The sequence below is a fragment of the Pseudoliparis swirei genome, chromosome 22 (genome assembly GCF_029220125.1).
Source record: "Pseudoliparis swirei isolate HS2019 ecotype Mariana Trench chromosome 22, NWPU_hadal_v1, whole genome shotgun sequence".
Lineage (NCBI taxonomy): Eukaryota > Metazoa > Chordata > Actinopteri > Perciformes > Liparidae > Pseudoliparis > Pseudoliparis swirei.
Genome location: NC_079409.1, coordinates 15,408,541 through 15,426,040, shown reverse-complemented (window position 1 = coordinate 15,426,040; position 17,500 = coordinate 15,408,541). Strand labels below are relative to the sequence as shown.

The 17,500-nt window shown below is 44.1% G+C and overlaps 2 protein-coding genes and 1 long non-coding RNA gene across 4 annotated transcripts; 1 reads left to right on the top strand and 2 right to left on the bottom strand.

Moving 5' to 3' along the window:
- Positions 1 to 1,213: 1,213 nt before the first annotated feature.
- Positions 1,214 to 12,822, bottom strand: dedd1 (death effector domain-containing 1). Of its 2 annotated transcripts, XM_056445144.1 has the most exons (6): positions 12,749 to 12,822; positions 12,255 to 12,440; positions 11,431 to 11,944; positions 11,158 to 11,280; positions 10,465 to 10,602; positions 1,214 to 3,114 (listed from the first exon to the last, which is right to left on the bottom strand). In XM_056445144.1, the coding sequence occupies exons 3-6, from the start codon at positions 11,903 to 11,905 to the stop codon at positions 2,708 to 2,710; spliced, it is 1,143 nt and encodes a 380-aa protein (XP_056301119.1). In that variant the 5' UTR covers positions 11,906 to 11,944; positions 12,255 to 12,440; positions 12,749 to 12,822; the 3' UTR covers positions 1,214 to 2,707. The 2 variants fall into 2 exon arrangements, with proteins under 2 accessions (XP_056301119.1, XP_056301118.1); XM_056445143.1 differs by having other exon boundaries at positions 11,431 to 12,440.
- On the bottom strand, positions 5,173 to 10,458 carry LOC130213498 (uncharacterized). Its single transcript, XR_008835469.1, has 2 exons — positions 8,816 to 10,458; positions 5,173 to 6,829 (listed from the first exon to the last, which is right to left on the bottom strand). It is a non-coding gene; the product is annotated as an uncharacterized LOC130213498 (long non-coding RNA).
- An 88-nt stretch (positions 12,823 to 12,910) lies between the features above and the next one.
- Positions 12,911 to 16,804, top strand: rabac1 (Rab acceptor 1 (prenylated)). The gene is made up of 7 exons (XM_056445177.1): positions 12,911 to 12,981; positions 13,122 to 13,256; positions 14,238 to 14,373; positions 14,677 to 14,889; positions 15,107 to 15,204; positions 15,486 to 15,587; positions 15,991 to 16,804. The coding sequence occupies exons 3-7, from the start codon at positions 14,252 to 14,254 to the stop codon at positions 16,077 to 16,079; spliced, it is 624 nt and encodes a 207-aa protein (XP_056301152.1). The 5' UTR covers positions 12,911 to 12,981; positions 13,122 to 13,256; positions 14,238 to 14,251; the 3' UTR covers positions 16,080 to 16,804.
- The last annotated feature ends 696 nt before the right edge of the window (positions 16,805 to 17,500 follow it).

Here is a 17,500-nt window from a genome sequence, read left to right as displayed (position 1 = left end):
GTGTTCAGGCCTTGACTGGCATCACACATGATTTTTTGCGTTAGTATTGGATGAGTTTAAGCAATAGTTTTTAACATAAAGAAATCACAGAAAGTAAAAAATTATTGGCAGTAAAAAACCGAAAATTTCCTACCTACGAAAAGTCCGTTTTTTTTCACAATGTTCATTATTCAAGTCTTGAGATTCTATAAAACTGATTTTTAGCCGATTCTGTTGGCGTTTTGTGGGAGAAATAATCGAAGGGGAAAAAGTGGAAAAGGGCCAAATCAAGCAAAAAACGCCAAAAACGGCCAACTTTGGTGAATTATTGTAGCGCCCCCTACAATTCAAATTACACGAAATTTGCTGTGAATGTTTCAGGCTCCCTTCTGCACATATCCTGACAGTCTGTTATTTTTTTTCCCAATAGTGTTGAAGTTATGAGCATTACAACACAGGACACGCCCCTAAAATGTTCGCTGGGCCATAGATCCTTACCACAATGATATATTTGAAATAAGATGATAGATCTTAGATGATATAGCTTCCATGATCATTATCTCCAATAGGTTGGGTTTGAATTGGACCCTGTATGTCGGAGCAAACGCCTCTGATGTGTTTTTCACAAAAGAAAATATGGCGGAAAATTTAAGTAGGCGGAGCTTAGGGTCCTGAGAGGCTTTTTTGTAGAGCAGGTCCAAGTGGACTTGTGAGAAAAAAAAAAGCTAGTCATTTGAACAAACTGGGTGAGGGGCGTCGCCGGTCAAACTTCCAGGTGGCGTTGAGAGCAATTTTTGAAAGCCGAATTTCGAGGTCCATGTCATCTGGCTATTTTCACCAAGCCTGACAAGCTTGCCAAATTTGGTGAGTTTTGGGATATGATACATACCCCTAATATGCCCCCAATGTTCAAAAATAAAAATCAGAAGAATAATTCCCCTAACAATAACAATAGGTTCCTCTCGGTCAGACTTCGTCTGTCGCTCGGACCCTAATAACAAAATGTGAGACAACGAGATACAGAGTTATGTTAAATGTATGTTTCCCTGTTTCTTGTCGTAAATGTTTGTCTTTGTTGCAAACACATCAGTTCAGAATATCACACACACACACGTATATATATATATACTGTACATATATACACACATAAACATGTTCTCTTGCAATACATTGGCAGCAAAGATTACATTTTGTTGTCATTGATACAATAAAAAGGTCAATGTGCAAAAACAGCTTGAGGCCAAACAAACCTTTATTATTCAATATTGGATAAAGATTTTCACAAAAAGAATTGGCAAAACAAAAGATTTTTTTTTTAAACAAAAATGTTCCCCTGAATGTTATTTTTTTCTCCTACAAACAATACAGCCATAGTAATAATAATAATAATGCCACTGCCTGTCCCTTTAGAGCCCTACACTTCAGACAGTAGCCAGTCTGCCTGCTTAAGTCGTGTCTGTAGGGGGGGGGGGGGCTTACAGGAGGGGCCCTATTGATCGTCTTCTATGAGTGAAGTCCAGGCATTAGTTCCAGCAGGGTGAGTAGACAGCTGTCCGTGAGCCACTCTACTGGGCCTACAACGCAGGGCTGAGTGGAGCTGGGATGTGCACTTTGGATTTTGATCTCCCCAACATCACTTCTATTGACCGACGCACTGTCCTGTGCTTTACTTGCCGAGAGAAGCACTCGCCGAGGACTAGCTGGAAGCCCGGACACCAGCCACCGTCGTATTAACCGTGTGGCCGTTGACAAGCTCGGGATGATGAATCTTCCACGGTCTGCCGAGGCCTAGCCCTAATCACGCCTGTCATCTACTGGCAACAGCCGTATCCACTGACCACGGCAATCACAAGTCGGGTTATCGTGGCACACAGTGTTTGTTATCTAGGTGAACACGCGAGGGCTCGGCTCTCCAAAGTTGGACACAAAAGGTCAATGTGTACCGAGAGGAGACTTTTCCATCTGCGCTCAGTTCTCGCATGTTGACCGATCAGAGACTATTCTTGGCATGTGTCCTTTAAAACAATTTTCAGAAATAATATTGTATTTTTCAAGTTCAACATCCGAATGAAAACCAAACTATCGGCGATGCATGTTTAATTGGGTCTGGGGGTCCGCTTGCACTTGGGGTTTTTAAGAGCCGTCTTAGTATCTATGCATCATGTGGGCAAAACAAGCCAACAGATGCTTCAGGTTCTGCTTGCAGCCCACTTCATCTGTGCACATGTACGTCTGTGTTTTATAGCCTCAAACATGACTGTAAACAGATGAAGGTGTCCACACGATGTAGTTATTGCATTATTTTCTATCATTTGTGGCACACCAGTTGTCTTAACCTTATTCATTCAAGATTGATAATGTTATAAGGGGCTTCCCGCTTCTTTTGGCACAGGCTTTCTTGCTCCAGTTCTCACTGAGCCTAAGAAAAATATCATCCTGGTGTCCTACACAGTAGCACCTGTGCATGGACCTTAAGGGAAAGCACAATGATCTGTTATTATTCAGTTCCCTTTCGCAAAATAAGGTATCAACAAAAAACGGACAATTCTGACAATGTAAGGCTGGCCGTGAACACAGCCAATGGTGGCAGCTGCCATCTAGTGGTTATTACGTTGATCGCAACTCTAAAAGGAGGCCTTACACATGTGCCTGTCACCACAACCGTCAGGATGATTCCCAAAACTATTCTATTCTGCAAAGTTAACACAACGCAAAGCATCTCATCTGCCTACACAGCGCGGTCCGCCTCGGTGCGCCCGCCGTGACTAGATGTCAACATCCTCCGGGCCCTCAGCAGCCACCGGCCCTCCTCGTAGTCGTCCTGGTCCACGCTGATCAGCAGGCGGACGCCCTCCGCGCCGGCTGCCATCCTCAGGGAGTCGGTGATGAAGACTCCCTTCAGGGCCTCCAGCAGAGCGCCGCTCAGGTAGTCAGCCCAGAAGGCCTCGAGGTTGTCCAGCTCGGTGAAGTTGATGTCGCAGACGATGGATCCCAGGTCTCTGGCACGAAGCAGCGAGCTGGCTTTGCTGAACAACTCAAACTGACGCTCCAGGGGCTGCCGCTTGTCCGACGAGACGCCCTGGCGGAGGGCCGAATCATGCTCCAGGTATTCGGCCCGGACACGCAGGCGGATTTCTAATAATGGAAGGAGGAGGAGGAGGAAGTAGCGGTGGGAAGAAAAGGGTGACAATGTGGTGGAGGAGAGTTGAGAGGGGAAATACATTTTTTTTTTAAGTGAGAGAAGAGGGCCAGAAAGAGAGTGATGAGGGAAAGAAGACATATAGTGAGGAAAGAGTGGAAGTTGAGGAAAGGTTAAAGAAAAAGTGAAGTCAGATTGGACAGGCCCACGCACAGTAACAAACAGAAGTGGATGGGTCATGAGATGAAAACAAAAAGGGAAGAGAAACGCACAGGACAAACCATTAACAGACAGCTCATTTAGTGCATGGTGCATTTCATGAAGCATAGATTTAAATATAAAACCGGGTTCAAGAGCTCAGACTTCCAATAAGAAGATTGTGCCCAGATACAATCACTACAAACTAGTGTACAGATCTAATGGTGCAGCAGGGCATAGCACTGTAATTATGCGAGGCACTGGAGCTAAACCAACCAGACCGTGTGCTTTGTTGCCTAAATACTTGAAAACTTGGAATGGTCGGATATTTGGGAGCACTGAGAGAAATACTCTGAACAAGTGGTGTAGTCCCTTTTCTTCCGAGGCAAATCCACGTCAGCTGTTAACTAGATGGCTGCCAGAGGTCACGAGAAGCTGATGCATGAGAATATTCAGTGTGACGTCCTCCGTGGTTGACATAAATCATGGTGTAATTAATAAAGTGAGATTAACTTTGACGCTCTGAACCAATATGGCAGCAAGGAGGGCAACTTAGCAGTGTGGAGCCCCAGAGGGGCTTTCTGTTCCAGTCCGGTGTTTAAAAATGGCGGATTCATTCCTATCGACATGTTTATTGAACAGATAGCTGCTGGAGTTTGGCAGTAACAGGATTGGTGGTCATGCAACAGCGCAGCGAGAAAGATCAGAGGATACATACATACTGTACTGAGTAAGAGAACCGCTGAGACCGTCTCCCATGTCATTATTCCAGGGCTTCGAGTGGAAACCAGCTGCTGACGAAATCCATCCCTCCTACTCAAACCCCTCAAGAAGAAGTAACAGTATCTACGACCATCCATTTCACTGGAAGCATTCTCATCTGCAAAAGGTGTGTAGGAGCATTCATTTCAAGCAGTTTTTAAAGCCACATTTGCATCTCTTGCTATGAAAAACCAAAACCTCTGCTCCAAGATTGAAAAAAAGAAAAGAAAAGGGACTTAAAAGGCCAAATTGAGTAAAATAATCAAAGCTGTGTTTTCATTTAATTCAGTGTATCCTTGAAGAATCATTGTTTTGTGAGCTTAGGATGAGCGCATGGTGCTCATGCCGTGTTGCAGCGCCGTGTTTCTACAGCAGCCCAAAACGGACAAACAGTGGCCAGAGTGAGAGTCTTTACGTTATCGGGAGGCTCCCCTCACTCTCGGAACTCTCAGAACCGCTTGGGAATCGGAGTCAGAGTGCTTAGACGTCGGACTGAAGTCGTGTTCCCACGTTACGCGTGGCCTCGCAATGATGCCACGGCTTTGCACTGGACAGCTCACGTTAGCGAAAAGGTCACCGTGGAGGCATTTCTTCAATAGCTCAAGGTCACAGCCGGTGAGTAATTGATACACTGTACAAATGGTCATTTTGTCGGTAAAGTATTCCTTTAAAATGCCTTTAAATGTTGGAGCAAGTGAAACTTATTTCAGAGGCATATTGGCACATTTTGGACCTGGCCAGCGTCGTGTGGTTAAAGCTCATACTTGTGACTCTGATGGGAAGACGATGGCCGTAATCTCATTTAATTGTACTCAAAAGAAGTGATAAAAGATTCAACTCAAGAGTCACATTCACACCCTCTCCGTTTACATTTTGTTTGGGGCTACGGGGAATGGCACAAGACTCCAGAGGGACAAAGTTCAGAAAATGTCAACATTAGAAATGCAAATGTTGAATTAAGGCATTGATTTTGCATGACTTAACATTTCTAGGACAGCGATGACCAAACATTGGCATTTGCATTCAAGCTTCATTAGGCTGTAATTAGATTACTATGAAAACAGAGGACTGGATCAAAGTGGACGCTTAATCGATGAGGTTTGGTAAATGTTTAAAACATGCACCGCTGGGGATAAGACCTGAAGACCATTCAATAATTTACATTCGCTCATACAAAAAAGGCAAACGTTTTGGTTCACAGATGCAATATGAAACATATACAGGAATAAGACATTTGATTGTTACTTGACAAATTAGTAAACCCCGTCTCTAATACAATGTTGTAATTACTTATGTCTATATAATAACCTTGAGGTCAATTAATTGACAAAACAGAGCTACATTATTTTGTCATAGCACAGATCCACACCTGTCCTCAGAGAACGTACAGACAGCAAATATTCAACCCCCTCTTTTTGTGTTTTATAGTTTTACAACAGATTAACAGTGGACTAACAGCCAGTGAGTCAACTTCATTGCAAAAACTGCATGATGAGGACAAACATGGCAAACACAAGAGTGGCGTTTCCTGATTGGTAACTATATGGTAAACTGCTGAGTGTATGCTGGACTGAAGATAAGTACTGGTTGAACAACGCTTATGGAAACTCAGATGGGAGACACTGCACATGAGCGTAAGGCAGGTGCAGAGAAATGAGCATTTAAAGAAACTATTCCGAGATGCGTCTCCTCGCTCTGTGTTTGGCATATGCCAACAGAATTAAACTAAGCCCACAATCGAGTGTGACGGGAGCAGCATCCTGCGGTGGGATGCTGCTCTGCAGCAGGCCCTGGAATTAGGGCTTCAACTGAAAGCAGCACAAATACAGGGAAGTCCTGGAGGACCAACCTGCTGCAGTCCGCAAGAGAACTGTGACGCAGATCATGTTTTTAATAATAATCCAGGGATGTGTGCAGCCTTGTTCTCCCTTTGACAAAGTCTTAATCTGTGTCAACAAGGCATAGAAGGCGATTCAATGTTGTGCAATGTCCATGCAAGAATTAAGACAAATCAGCAGACACGGGGCGTGTTGAAGTATTTCAGGATTCAGATTTATCACAACATGTCTTATTAACTGTCGGCCTGTGAGTTAACTCTTTGCACTCTTACACAATACTCAGTGATATATTAAGTTAAAGCTCTGTTAACAGTTCGACCTTTTGGATCATTATGCTGTGCGAGGGCTGTGGCTATGACAAACAACCGCCCTTCATGCAATTACTGTATTTATGGATGGCCTCCATTCCTGCCTTCCCATTTCAAACCGAGCAGGATGGCGGTAGAGATAGAGGCAGCGAGGAGAAGGCCATTTAAAACCACAGGAACACCATGATAGTCATTTTGTTAGGGTTACAGAGCACTTCACGCTTCATCAGACACAGAGACATCCACTTAGGCAGAACATTAGGAGGCACAGCTTCCATTTTCTCACTTTAAACACCAAGCCGGTTTGGCTTCTTCCATCCCACCCCTTCCAAAAAAAAAAAAAAAAAAAAAAAAAAAAAAAAGTTTAAGTACCCATTTACAAGGAGTCACTTGGCACGGAGCGCTTCAACTCTTTATCGATCCGTGTTTCTGCTGAATGACTGACCGAGAGAGTGGAGAGTTCGGGGGAGAAACGAGAGACGGGCAGACAGAACTCTCCCCCCAACAACGAAAAAAAAAAATCACTCTTGGTACCATTTTGCGTAGTTTGATCATTTAGAGCTCGTTCTGTCCTTCTGATTGTGTGTGAGGATACTGTTTTCGAACTGTGAACACAGAGAAAGAGAGAAAGAGACAAGCACAAGTGGTTGGATATCTGTCGACTGGGTCGTTTTCTTTTTCAACATCAAGCAGGCATGGCAGAGCACTCAGTACCGTTAGCTGTAATGAGGTCCGAGGCAGGGCAACGGTTGGTACTGACAAGTTAATCAGCTCAGCTTTACTGTAGCTCGGACATATAACGTGGCGGTGTCTAAGTGGGATGCTTGGGACGACTCTTACCTTGACCAATCCCCTTAGCCTCACCTTCACCGACCCATCATTTAAACTCCAACCATCGCATTAATCGAATATGTCCATTAAACCAAGTACGGGCCCTCTCAAGCACCCCATTTAGATAGCACGACGCCACTGCTGAGCCCGGGGTACACACAGCTTAGGGGCATTTGTAACAGCAGTTGTCATCGTCTGAATGTAATTGAGACACTTCGCTGAAAACGATCTGAGAGATGAATCATGACAAGAAAAGAGTGTTTGAGGTCTGTTTAAAGGGGCCAGCATTGGACCCAACCGCCCTATCTATCTCTGCTCCCTCTTGACAAACGCACACCCGGAGCTCACACGGGGCACAGAGATAAAGATACAGCGTGAGCTTCCTTCAGCAGAGCACTGTTGGGTTATTTTCCTCAGAACTGCTCGAGCAACAGGTTACACAGGCCTTTTTAAAAACCGCTGTCTGTAGGACTACGGGACCAGTCCTTGTGAAAGCACGAGTATCTGTGCAAAGCTTTTTTTCTTTTAACTTGAGACTCCAGAGCTGGCGGACATGAAGTTTCAGTGATGCCAAATGAATTGAGTTGATTGAATGTTGAGGCAGCTGCTTACAGCCACTCATAATGAAGATAGTGCAAGAGGAAAGGATGGCCCAAAAAGATTTCCCAGAAGCAGCAAAAAAGTGGCACCTTCACAAACATGTCCAACATATTTTAATTTGGTCTTTGCAGGTCATTAACTTGGCTTTATTGTTTCGAGTTGAGCTCTTAAATGTATTGATTGATTCTCCCTCACTCGGCCCTAAACCATGAAGCTACATTAACACGTAACCACAATTAACCTAAAGATAAAATAGACAAAACCAAATTATTGTTCTGTCATTTGGTTTGCAGAACAAATGAACCATCACAGGTCCTAAATTTCTAAAGTCTGTTCCTACTTTTGGTCTCTCCTATTTCGCCACGCTGACTGCATGTCCTGACATCAAGGATCATAAACTGCACCCTCCAACAGGGGTCACATCGAGTAATCCTTACGAAGCTGCACTCTATTTCATCTAACCTGTTGTTCATCAAATGATGGTAAAACATAATCTTACGTGAACACATCTTGTGTGATTAATACTATACGCAAGTTTAGACTCCAAATTGGATCCAACACGTGATTCCTTGACTTCCTGTGTATTCTTTGAAGGTGGCTAAAAACAGTCTGACCTCCCCCCCCCCCCCCCCCCCAACACCCCCTGCTGCTCCCGTCCACCTCCCAGGCGAGGCGGCGCTCATCTCGACTGAGCCTCGCGTCCACACCGTGACGTGTCCATCGCTAGTGAAGACTCAGACTGCTGTTGGCCATGTTTGTGAAAACGTGTCAAGTTCCAATATTCAGTGGAGAGAAAACCAGGGAATTTCAAATAGACTTTCTCTACATATATCCCCATTATTGTGGTTTTAGTGAGAGCCAATAGACTTTGAGTTGAGAGAGTTTGGTCAGACAATGTGCTGAAAGCGTTTTGGATGGCTCACTGCTGAGGACTCTGTCAGTTCTGTGAAACACTGACACCAACAACCCTTGTCAGAAATAGATCAGGAATCATCCACAGTGCACAACACTAAAGAACATTACAGGATGCTTTTGAGGAGCGACTTACAAGGCCTGGGGGGGGGTAGGGGGCAGGGGGCAGTGAGATCATGAACCACAAGCATAAAGAGCAAATTGGCAGCACCAACCCCTGTTGTAACAAGGGGGAGCGCCGCTTTTACCTGAGGCATCGGCCCAGACTTGTGAGAGCGCACACGACTGAGTTGATCGCGCACACTGCAGTATCTACGGACTGAGCGGAGAGACTTTTTTGTTTTGTTCCTCAGTCTCTGTCTCCATGATCCAGTGAGTCTTAGGTTACTCGATCTGAGTCACAATCCTGAGACAACCTGGTGGAATCAAATGTGGAGTCAAGACAGCGACATGATTATTATGATTAGAGTCACACAGGCACAACACGCATCCTGAAGGGCTAAGCAGGGCTGTCCTCATGGCTCGAGGACTTTAGTCAAGTCACAATCATAAATCCTTTGCTGTAATACACATTTCTGCCCAACAGGCAATGATGGAAGTTCAAACAACTGTTGGAGAAGGTCTGCATGAATGACTAGGCACACTTCACACAAAGGAAACTGATGTTAGTGTTATCTCAATATTATTGTGCTGGGAGGAACTAGCATTGATTGAATACAAGGCAGGCAATAGAAACGTGGAAAGGACATTGGTAATGGAGCACATGGGGCAGCTGTCCAACGCAGTTAAGATGGTTTCCAACAACTGAACAAAAGGTCTTTTTTCAGGACTATGTGTGGCGACTGGACAGACTCAATAGCAGCGGCTGAAAACAGTCCGATGGGTTAGAGAAAAGGTGAAATGAGGGGAAAAGAATGTACGGATTGAGAAATGGAGGAGACGACCCCCACCCCCTTCCCCCCACACCCTGGTGTTATTTAATTGAGACAGTTAAGGAGATCACGTAAGTCCAAACACAGAATGTGACAATGAACACATGTTGAAAATTGATGAAGAATAAAAGCAGCCGTCAGTCGACTGACAGGAAAGTGCAATTTTGATTATCAGTGGTGTTTATGATGTGAACTCAGAATCCTTTCAACACACAGTCAAGAAGTTCAATGTAGTGATCAAACCAACACGTAATTGAAGAATCTCTACAAGTCGGTCTGGTACTTAATAAAAAAGATCTCTTACTGAATTAATATCATAATGATGTCGCCTATCTAACAGACATATTTCGACCAAAATTCATAGTCTAGTTCTCCAATATCTATCAGAACGTTTAAAAAGAAGCTTGTTTTTTTTTCTATAACACCGTCCCACCTGACAACGGTGCACTTTCTTTTGATTCTGTGCAGTTCGGTGTGCTGACATTTAGCAGAACTCCCTCCACTCTATGCTCATCTACGGTGTTAGTGTGGTATTTAAGGTCAACTGGTGGTTGGTCCAGATCCTTTGTAGTGGGATAGTAATGTGCTTCACACAACACTTTCTTCGCAAAAACGAGTAAATAAACAGAAATTATTCTGTGCATTGTCAGGAAAATGCAAGTGAACAGTTTTTTAAAACATTGAATGCTCAAGGTGTCTTGTAATGACAGTTTGGGGGCAGAATTGGAAAATTGGGATTAAAAACTCCTTAACTGGAGCTGAGGTTGAGCACAGACCAACAACATCAGAATTAAGGAGACAAAACACAAACTGTGGTGTTATTTGTTTGAAAATTAAATTGAAGCTTATATGGCTAACGAAAAGACGGCTAATGATCAGGGAGAGAAAATGGCAGGATGAGGATAAGAAGGCCAGAGATGAAAAGCTAAAAGGGAGACAGGTTAACCATGCGGAGGTACACTTACTGCAGAAGGCTTTGTGTGGTCGTGGTGGAGGAGGTGGAGGGCCCGGTCGGCATATTTTCTTGGGCTTGCGGCTCCAGCCATTTCCCCTCTTCTTCCTCTTCCTCTGAGCAGATGGCCCAGGCGGCGGAGGGTAAATACCTGACAGGACAAGCATGGAATTAGTTTGTGCAATTCGGACCATGAGACATTCGCATAGGCGGGGTCCATTTGTATTTGTATTGCTATTCTCCTATTTTATGTCTGTTCCTGTGCTTCCCCTTTCTGTAAATAGTTATTATTACTCCATGTTAAACTGTTCCTGCTGATATCGGATCAGAACATCCTTTCTATGCGTGCTTCACCACAGGCGGATGGTATCACCACCGACTCGACTCTATAACCGAGTGTTAGCATTTGTGTATTATTATTCTATTTTGTCATTTTGACCTTGGGCAGACCACTTAAATAATGTAGACGCATGTTCAGAGCTCAAAAGGATGGACCGCACTACATTTGCATGTTAGTGAGGATGCCAGTGTCTCATCACCCAATAAAAGGTACAGGTTTAAAGAGTAGTTAAACACGTTAAACATGCTCTCAGAAAGGATAAATGCTGTTATGGACACTCTGCCTCCTCAACTGGTGACAAAATGTGCAGAAAAAAATGTATCGTATAGTTACAGTGAGTTATATAACACACCACAACGCACATACCAGTTCTCAAATGCTGCGTGAAATATGGAAGAGGTATTTCTGTCTGTCTGTGGCTGTGCTGTATACCAGAGGGCAACTGGTTTTTCTCCGCTCCATATCTCGGTCCAATTCTCTCTGGAGATACTGAAAAACAAAAACATGTGTTTCTATGCATCAGGCTATGCTTTTTGGGGGGGTAATGAATGCAGTTATTGCTGACATGTTGTAGAAGTCCATGGCAGAGAGAAGCACTCATTCACTAAATCTGCTCATGAGTCCGTCTTTCATCCTCACCTGTCCTCCTTCTCTTGTGGGACACTAAAGGCAGCAAGTCATGACGAGTGAGAACTCTCAGTAGTTGCAGTAGTGGCTCCAGGTTGCCATCACTGAGGTATCCTCGCCTATCCAGCTCCAACAACAGCTCAAGGCCACTCTTGGGCTTATACGAGGCCGCTAAGGGATGCTGGGAGCCCCGAGGCTTTAACCGCTTCCAGGCCTTTAGCAGCTCGGGACTCGGGGAGACACCAAAGTAATCTGGATCGCCTACACAGGGCTTAACTGTCCAATCTGTTGGGTCAAGAGGGTGTGTTGCAGGACACGTTTCATCCAGAAGGAATGACAACACTTCAATATCAGTCTCTGTCAGCTGACAACCAACGACTTCAAAGACCTCGTGGAGAGACAACATCCCATAGTAGTTTAGACACTCGGTTTCATCCCAGTACAGGGAGTCCCTGAGTGGGCACCCTGGGTGATGCACGGCAGCCATGAGCCTACAGCCACTCTCCACCTTCCCACCTGTGTCAAACTGTTCAGGATTAATAAACAAAAGCACAAACATCAAAACAAGTTATTCGACAGTGAAGTTGGTGAATAACAGCACAAGATTCGTGTTGAGTCGTTTGACCTCCTGATGCATACATTCACATGTTGTACAAATGTAGACACATTTCAGCACAAATAAACAAACAAACAACAAGGAAGCCACATTCCTCTTGAACTAAGAGTTATCAAAACCCAGCAGCAAGCCGTCTGCATCCAAGGTCACATCTACCATGCACCTCCTCTCCTCTGAGTTACTGGCTCTCAAAGACGCTGTTCGCGGCCTGCAGTCCTACCTGTTTCACGGCGTCAGCTCGACGCCATCTTGCAACAAGCAACGCAAAGTGTATTCGGCTGTGAATGTGCGTTTGTTGTCGTCGTTGCAAAGAAGGTCTCACTAAGCCAGGGGGAGAAGGCCAAAGCCACACAGCGGCACCACTGTTGGGGGAAATTAACCCCTTACGCTACGTCGTCACGATTCTCTGGGGGAAGAAACAACACAAGGAAAACAACACGCACTTCAAACGTCAGTTTAGCTGAATGACACTTCAGACTTAGAATCACACCTCGCGTGTTGACACATATACACGTATGTAGCGGGTCTTCAGTTCATCGTGGAAATATATAATGAATGTACACATTAACCGATATTACTTCCTCGCTAACTTTGTCAGCTAATGGTGGCGACACGCGACGGGATCTGGGTGAGATCAATGCGCATGCGTACAAACGGGTGTAACAGTGTTAAATGAATTTGAGATTTAAACATTTAATATACCGCAAAACTCACGTTTCCTCTTCGAGGCGGATGGTCAGGCGACTCCAGCAGACATTAGCACAACAACACGGAGGAACTGACCAATCGCAGCTCTCCGCCTGTTCGATGACGTCAGGTCGTTTTCATCCCACTGATCTGCAGTCAGATGATTTGCCTACGAGCTCCTCGTGAGCGGCACACCTGAAACAAACGCGACCGACCTCAAGTCTGCTGTATTCATTGCATCGTCCCAGCTATCTCGATAGGTACGACTTCATAAACACATGTGAAAACATGAAATACATTTAAAATGTAATTTAATAAATGCATGAATAGAATATAAACTGTCCATAGAACAGATTCAACAGAGTTTCATGTGTTCGCCATCAACCTGAATCTTCCACAGAGGAAGTCTCCTCCTCCGCCACTAGGGGGCGATGTTCTGCGCCCAGACAGCAGGAAGTCAAAAAAAACGTCCACATCACATCCGTGAACCAGAACAGCAACAAACGGTCTGAGGCAGTTCCACCTAAGTCCTGCTGTGAGTATACAAGCTGACTCGGCCATAGAAGCCTCACCTCCAGCAGGTCTGGTCTTCGTGCTCTTGTGAAAACGTCCCACGACGTGCGGCCAGCTCGCGCTGCGTCCATTGAGCCCGGGGTCGGTGGACGTGGGCGTCACGGAGCGGCTAGCGGTGACAGGCTTTTTCCATCAAGTTGTGTTTTCAATAAACATTGTTTTTTTATTTAGCTGCACGTTACATCATAAGTAGGTTTGGTAACGCTGTGCAAGTTTCTTCATAGTTGACTCGTTACATTGGGAGCAGTTCATCTGTGATGTGGCCCTTTGCTGACCAGTGTTCCACCTCAGGCTCCAAACAGCGGAACTAGTTTCTCTCTATTTGGTCTTCTGCCTCCGTGGCACGGTTCGCTTATAACTACAGTTATGAACACATAGTTACGAACTACTCACACTTCCAACTCGTCTCTTTTCCTGTGAAATAGTGTGCCTCTCACGACTCCTCAAAGGCAAGGCAGGTTTATTTGTACGTGGCACATTTCAACAACTCAATTCAAAGTGCGTCACGTAAACCATTGAGCATCAAAATATAATGCAAAAGAAGATTTAAAAACAATTAAGAACATTCAATTAAAGATTAAAAACAGTCAGTAAAACAATAAAAAGCAAAGGAATATAATACAAACTTCACCAAATCAGCATTCATAATGGATAGACTGTTACTCTCTATCAATACATATGTCCAAAGCAGTCAGTCAACCATCAAATATGTATCTTTTATTATTTATTCTTTAATAGATATCCAAATTGATGAGTTATTGATCTGATTTTAATTGATACATTTATAATAAAAAGGGAACTGATTAATCCAGTAAGTGTGTTTGTTGGCTTTAGCGCTGATTGAAATTACATAGATTTTACTATTTATTTTTTGACAAAAACAACAACCTGGTGTTCAAATAATATAGCTTTTAATGTTTGTTGTATTATTAATGCCTTGCAGGAGACAGTCTGTAGATGCCATCTGGAGCGCCATCGGGGGAGAACTGTCTCGTCGACATGGACAGCAAAGCTGGAGATCTGTTCAGTGCTGAGGATGCTCATCCAACCGGCACAGGCGGAGCTGGAATCTTGGCCAGGTAAGGACCGGGACATTTCTATTTTTATTGGCAAACATTTTGACGTATGGAAAGACCCAATTTAGTTATATTTTTACTAAATAATCTGAAAAGTCCTTTATTAATAACAAAAAACGCCAGTATATTTTGTATATTGTATGTGGGTCAAATGTCTTCCCTTCAAACTTGTGGAAATATAGTGTTGAAAAAATATATTAAATAGTCCCCCAACTGATAGCCTACGTGGGTACTTGCGCTCTGTTTATACATTTCTTAATATTTCTCTATGTATTCAGTTTGTAATGTCTTTGTCTTATTTTCTAGGCTCTGGCTCCCCAAAGGCCTCTCAGCCAGTATGGCTAAAGAGTGGGTCAACAAGCGCCGACTGTCCATTCGACCGTGGGCCACCTTCGTGGACCAACGCAAGTTTTCAAAACCCCGCAACTTTGGAGCGTTATGTCAGAGAGTGGTGAAGAACGTGGACACTTTCAACAGCAACTACACCTTCATCTTCCTGGGTCTCATCCTCTACTGCATGTAAGGCCAACAAAGAGGGAGGGATTACGTACTCACACAGACCGATACACACAGGGACTTCCTCTGTGTGTTTTTGGCCACTGGGCTTATTAGAAAAAGAGAACGGAACAATTTGCGTGAGATTTCATTAACAGTAAAATATACAATTATTGAAGTTTTAACCTGAATCGTGAAATGTTGCATGAAGTAACGCCACATTGATATTGCTCCTCCTCAGTGTCAGCTCTCCCATGCTACTGATTGCCTTGGCTGTGTTTGCTGGCGCCTTCTACATAATTCACCTCAAGTCCCTGGAGTCCAAACTGGTTGTCATGGGTGAGTAACGCTGTCAGATATGCCGAGTGTATTCTTTAAATACCAGGCACCGGATTCAAATATGAGCCTTTGAGTTTGTATGTGTCAAATGTATGAGGTCAAATGTTTGATATGGAATTTGTTTTGTCATGTTGCCGCAGATTTGTTTTGACAAGCAAAGAAACAAGTTAATTAATTAATGGAAAGGTGAAATGCAAGTCCGTGGCTCGCATAAGAACGTCACATATGACCTAGACCTTTGTATCAGCGGCATTATTATCTGTAATGTTCTCGTCAACCAGGCAAGGAGCTGAATGTCCCTCACCAGATGGGTCTGGCTGGAGCCATTTCTCTCCCTGTGTTCTGGTTGGCCGGCGCTGGAGCTGCAGTCTTTTGGGTTCTAGGTAAGATAAGATGGACTATACTATGTCACAAAACATCAGAAATCTGCATCTGACAGGGCTGAACATCAGACAAACAATGCACATTCAGAACCCCCCCCCCCCCCACACACACACACACACGTAACATAGAACTACACTTGTTAAAACTGTGGTTCACAACAACAAAATAACAGCAAAACCACATGAGTTTTTACAATATTTGTCACAATGCTCATCAGAGCACTGTAACTCATTTATATTATATATTATTACATATTATTTCCATATTAACTGACATTCATTGAAAGTGTCTGTGTTAGAAGGTCATCTAAATGACCTAAATGTAATTGTAAATGCATATGGAAACCCACCTCCTTATAGTTTTTACGTTCACATTCCCCCTCTTCCATTTGTCTCCTGTCAGGAGCGACGCTGTTTGTGATTGGCTCTCACGCTGCGTTCCGTGAGCTGGAGGCCTCTGATCTGGACGAGCTCCTCATGGAGCCCGTGTGAAGAGCAGACTGAACCCTCTGCGGGCGCTGCTCCGCAATCAGTCATCACTGTTACTTTGTAATCACGTGGCTGACGGGTTGAGGAAGAACTGCTCCTAGATCTGCTCCTCAGCTACGCGTGTGTCCTATATTCCCTGTATTGCAATGTCCCTGGTGTTGCCTCTAAAGTGGTTATTGTTACAGACTCATTCACATTACCGCAGACGTTATTCATTTGATTCGAGCACATTAACATACAAATGATATGCCTTTGTCTATGTACAGTATGTTAAACCTCGGATGCCTCTGGTTTATGTCAAATAGCCTCTTGCTTCCTGCAACGTCTCATACACAGTGATATATCTTTCAATTTATTAATCTGTATAAAGTAAATGCATTGTTTACAATTCTAAACTGCTCAAAAAAAGGTGAATTTTACAAAGGAAAGGTGCCATTTAAAGCTTTAGGATGACCATGCACAAAGAAAACTACGTTTTATTTAAGAAGATACAAAAACTAATTGAGTATCTCAGATCGGGTACTTAAACTAGATAGGTCTTAAAAGGTCACTACATAGTAATAGTGTTTTGTTTGGGGGATAATTTGGTACATTGGTGTCAGATCTGAAGGTTACTCTGTAAACATGAAATCATTCTTTTGAAATTCATTAATCATATTTACATTTTGATGTAAGTTGGGTGTTTTTGTATTCTGGAAGTGCAATAAACCCCTGATGTAAAGATGTAATGTCCATTTTTTTTATTTTGCCTCTAAATTCACTGCAGGGAGTCGCAGTGAACTCGGTGGCCCTCAGTACTTCGGCTGCCATGTTTCTGGGCGGGTCTGAATCCACCGTGGAGGACGACACTTGCAGCCCTCGTGGCTCCTCTGCTCTCTCTCCTGTACACCAAACACGGCAGCACTCAGCAACCCCCTCCTGTCCCCCTATTGTCCCCCTCTTTTCATGTGACCCCTGTGACCTGTGCTCTGTGACAGCACAGAGAGAGGACCCCATGCTCGGATTGCCATGGCGATGACCTTGGAGGCCCCCAGTCAGACACGCGTTCACAGACACACTCGCTTACACACTGCGGCAAAGGCGAGCGATCGATATTCTATTATACAGAGAGGGTGGCGAGGGGGGTGGGCGAGGAAAGTCGCACTGCAGAGACACAGGGGAAATTAGAACAGGGGTGTGAGTGTGTGAGAGAGAGAGAGAGCAGGAGACAAAGCATTTGTCATTGGAAAGTGGTCGAGTGGTGCCAGAAAGTTGTAGTGTTTGTCACTCAAAGAGACGAGGTACATGTTCACAGGATGTGGCAGAGTGACCTCTTAAACCGACCAAATGCTTATCACATGAAGCTGTATATTGTGTATATTTAATTTGACTTACATACGAGGTGGCGGTGAGAGGCTCATTTAAAATAGATGACCCTTGTGGCA

What these genes read in the sequence shown, in the direction of transcription:
- dedd1 (XM_056445143.1), bottom strand. Translation starts at nt 11,977, where the DNA reads ATGTTTGTGCTTTTGTTTATTAATCCTGAACAGTTTGACACAGGTGGG. An exon ending in CACGCAGCATTTGAGAACTG is followed by an intron (nt 10,603 to 11,157) that starts GTATGTGCGTTG and finishes TTGTCCTGTCAG; the next exon opens with GTATTTACCCTCCGCCGCCT. An exon ending in ACCACACAAAGCCTTCTGCA is followed by an intron (nt 3,115 to 10,464) that starts GTAAGTGTACCT and finishes TTCCATTATTAG; the next exon opens with AAATCCGCCTGCGTGTCCGG.
- rabac1 (XM_056445177.1), top strand. Translation starts at nt 14,252, where the DNA reads ATGCCATCTGGAGCGCCATCGGGGGAGAACTGTCTCGTCGACATGGAC. An exon ending in GGAGCTGGAATCTTGGCCAG is followed by an intron (nt 14,374 to 14,676) that starts GTAAGGACCGGG and finishes CTTATTTTCTAG; the next exon opens with GCTCTGGCTCCCCAAAGGCC. An exon ending in TGCAGTCTTTTGGGTTCTAG is followed by an intron (nt 15,588 to 15,990) that starts GTAAGATAAGAT and finishes GTCTCCTGTCAG; the next exon opens with GAGCGACGCTGTTTGTGATT.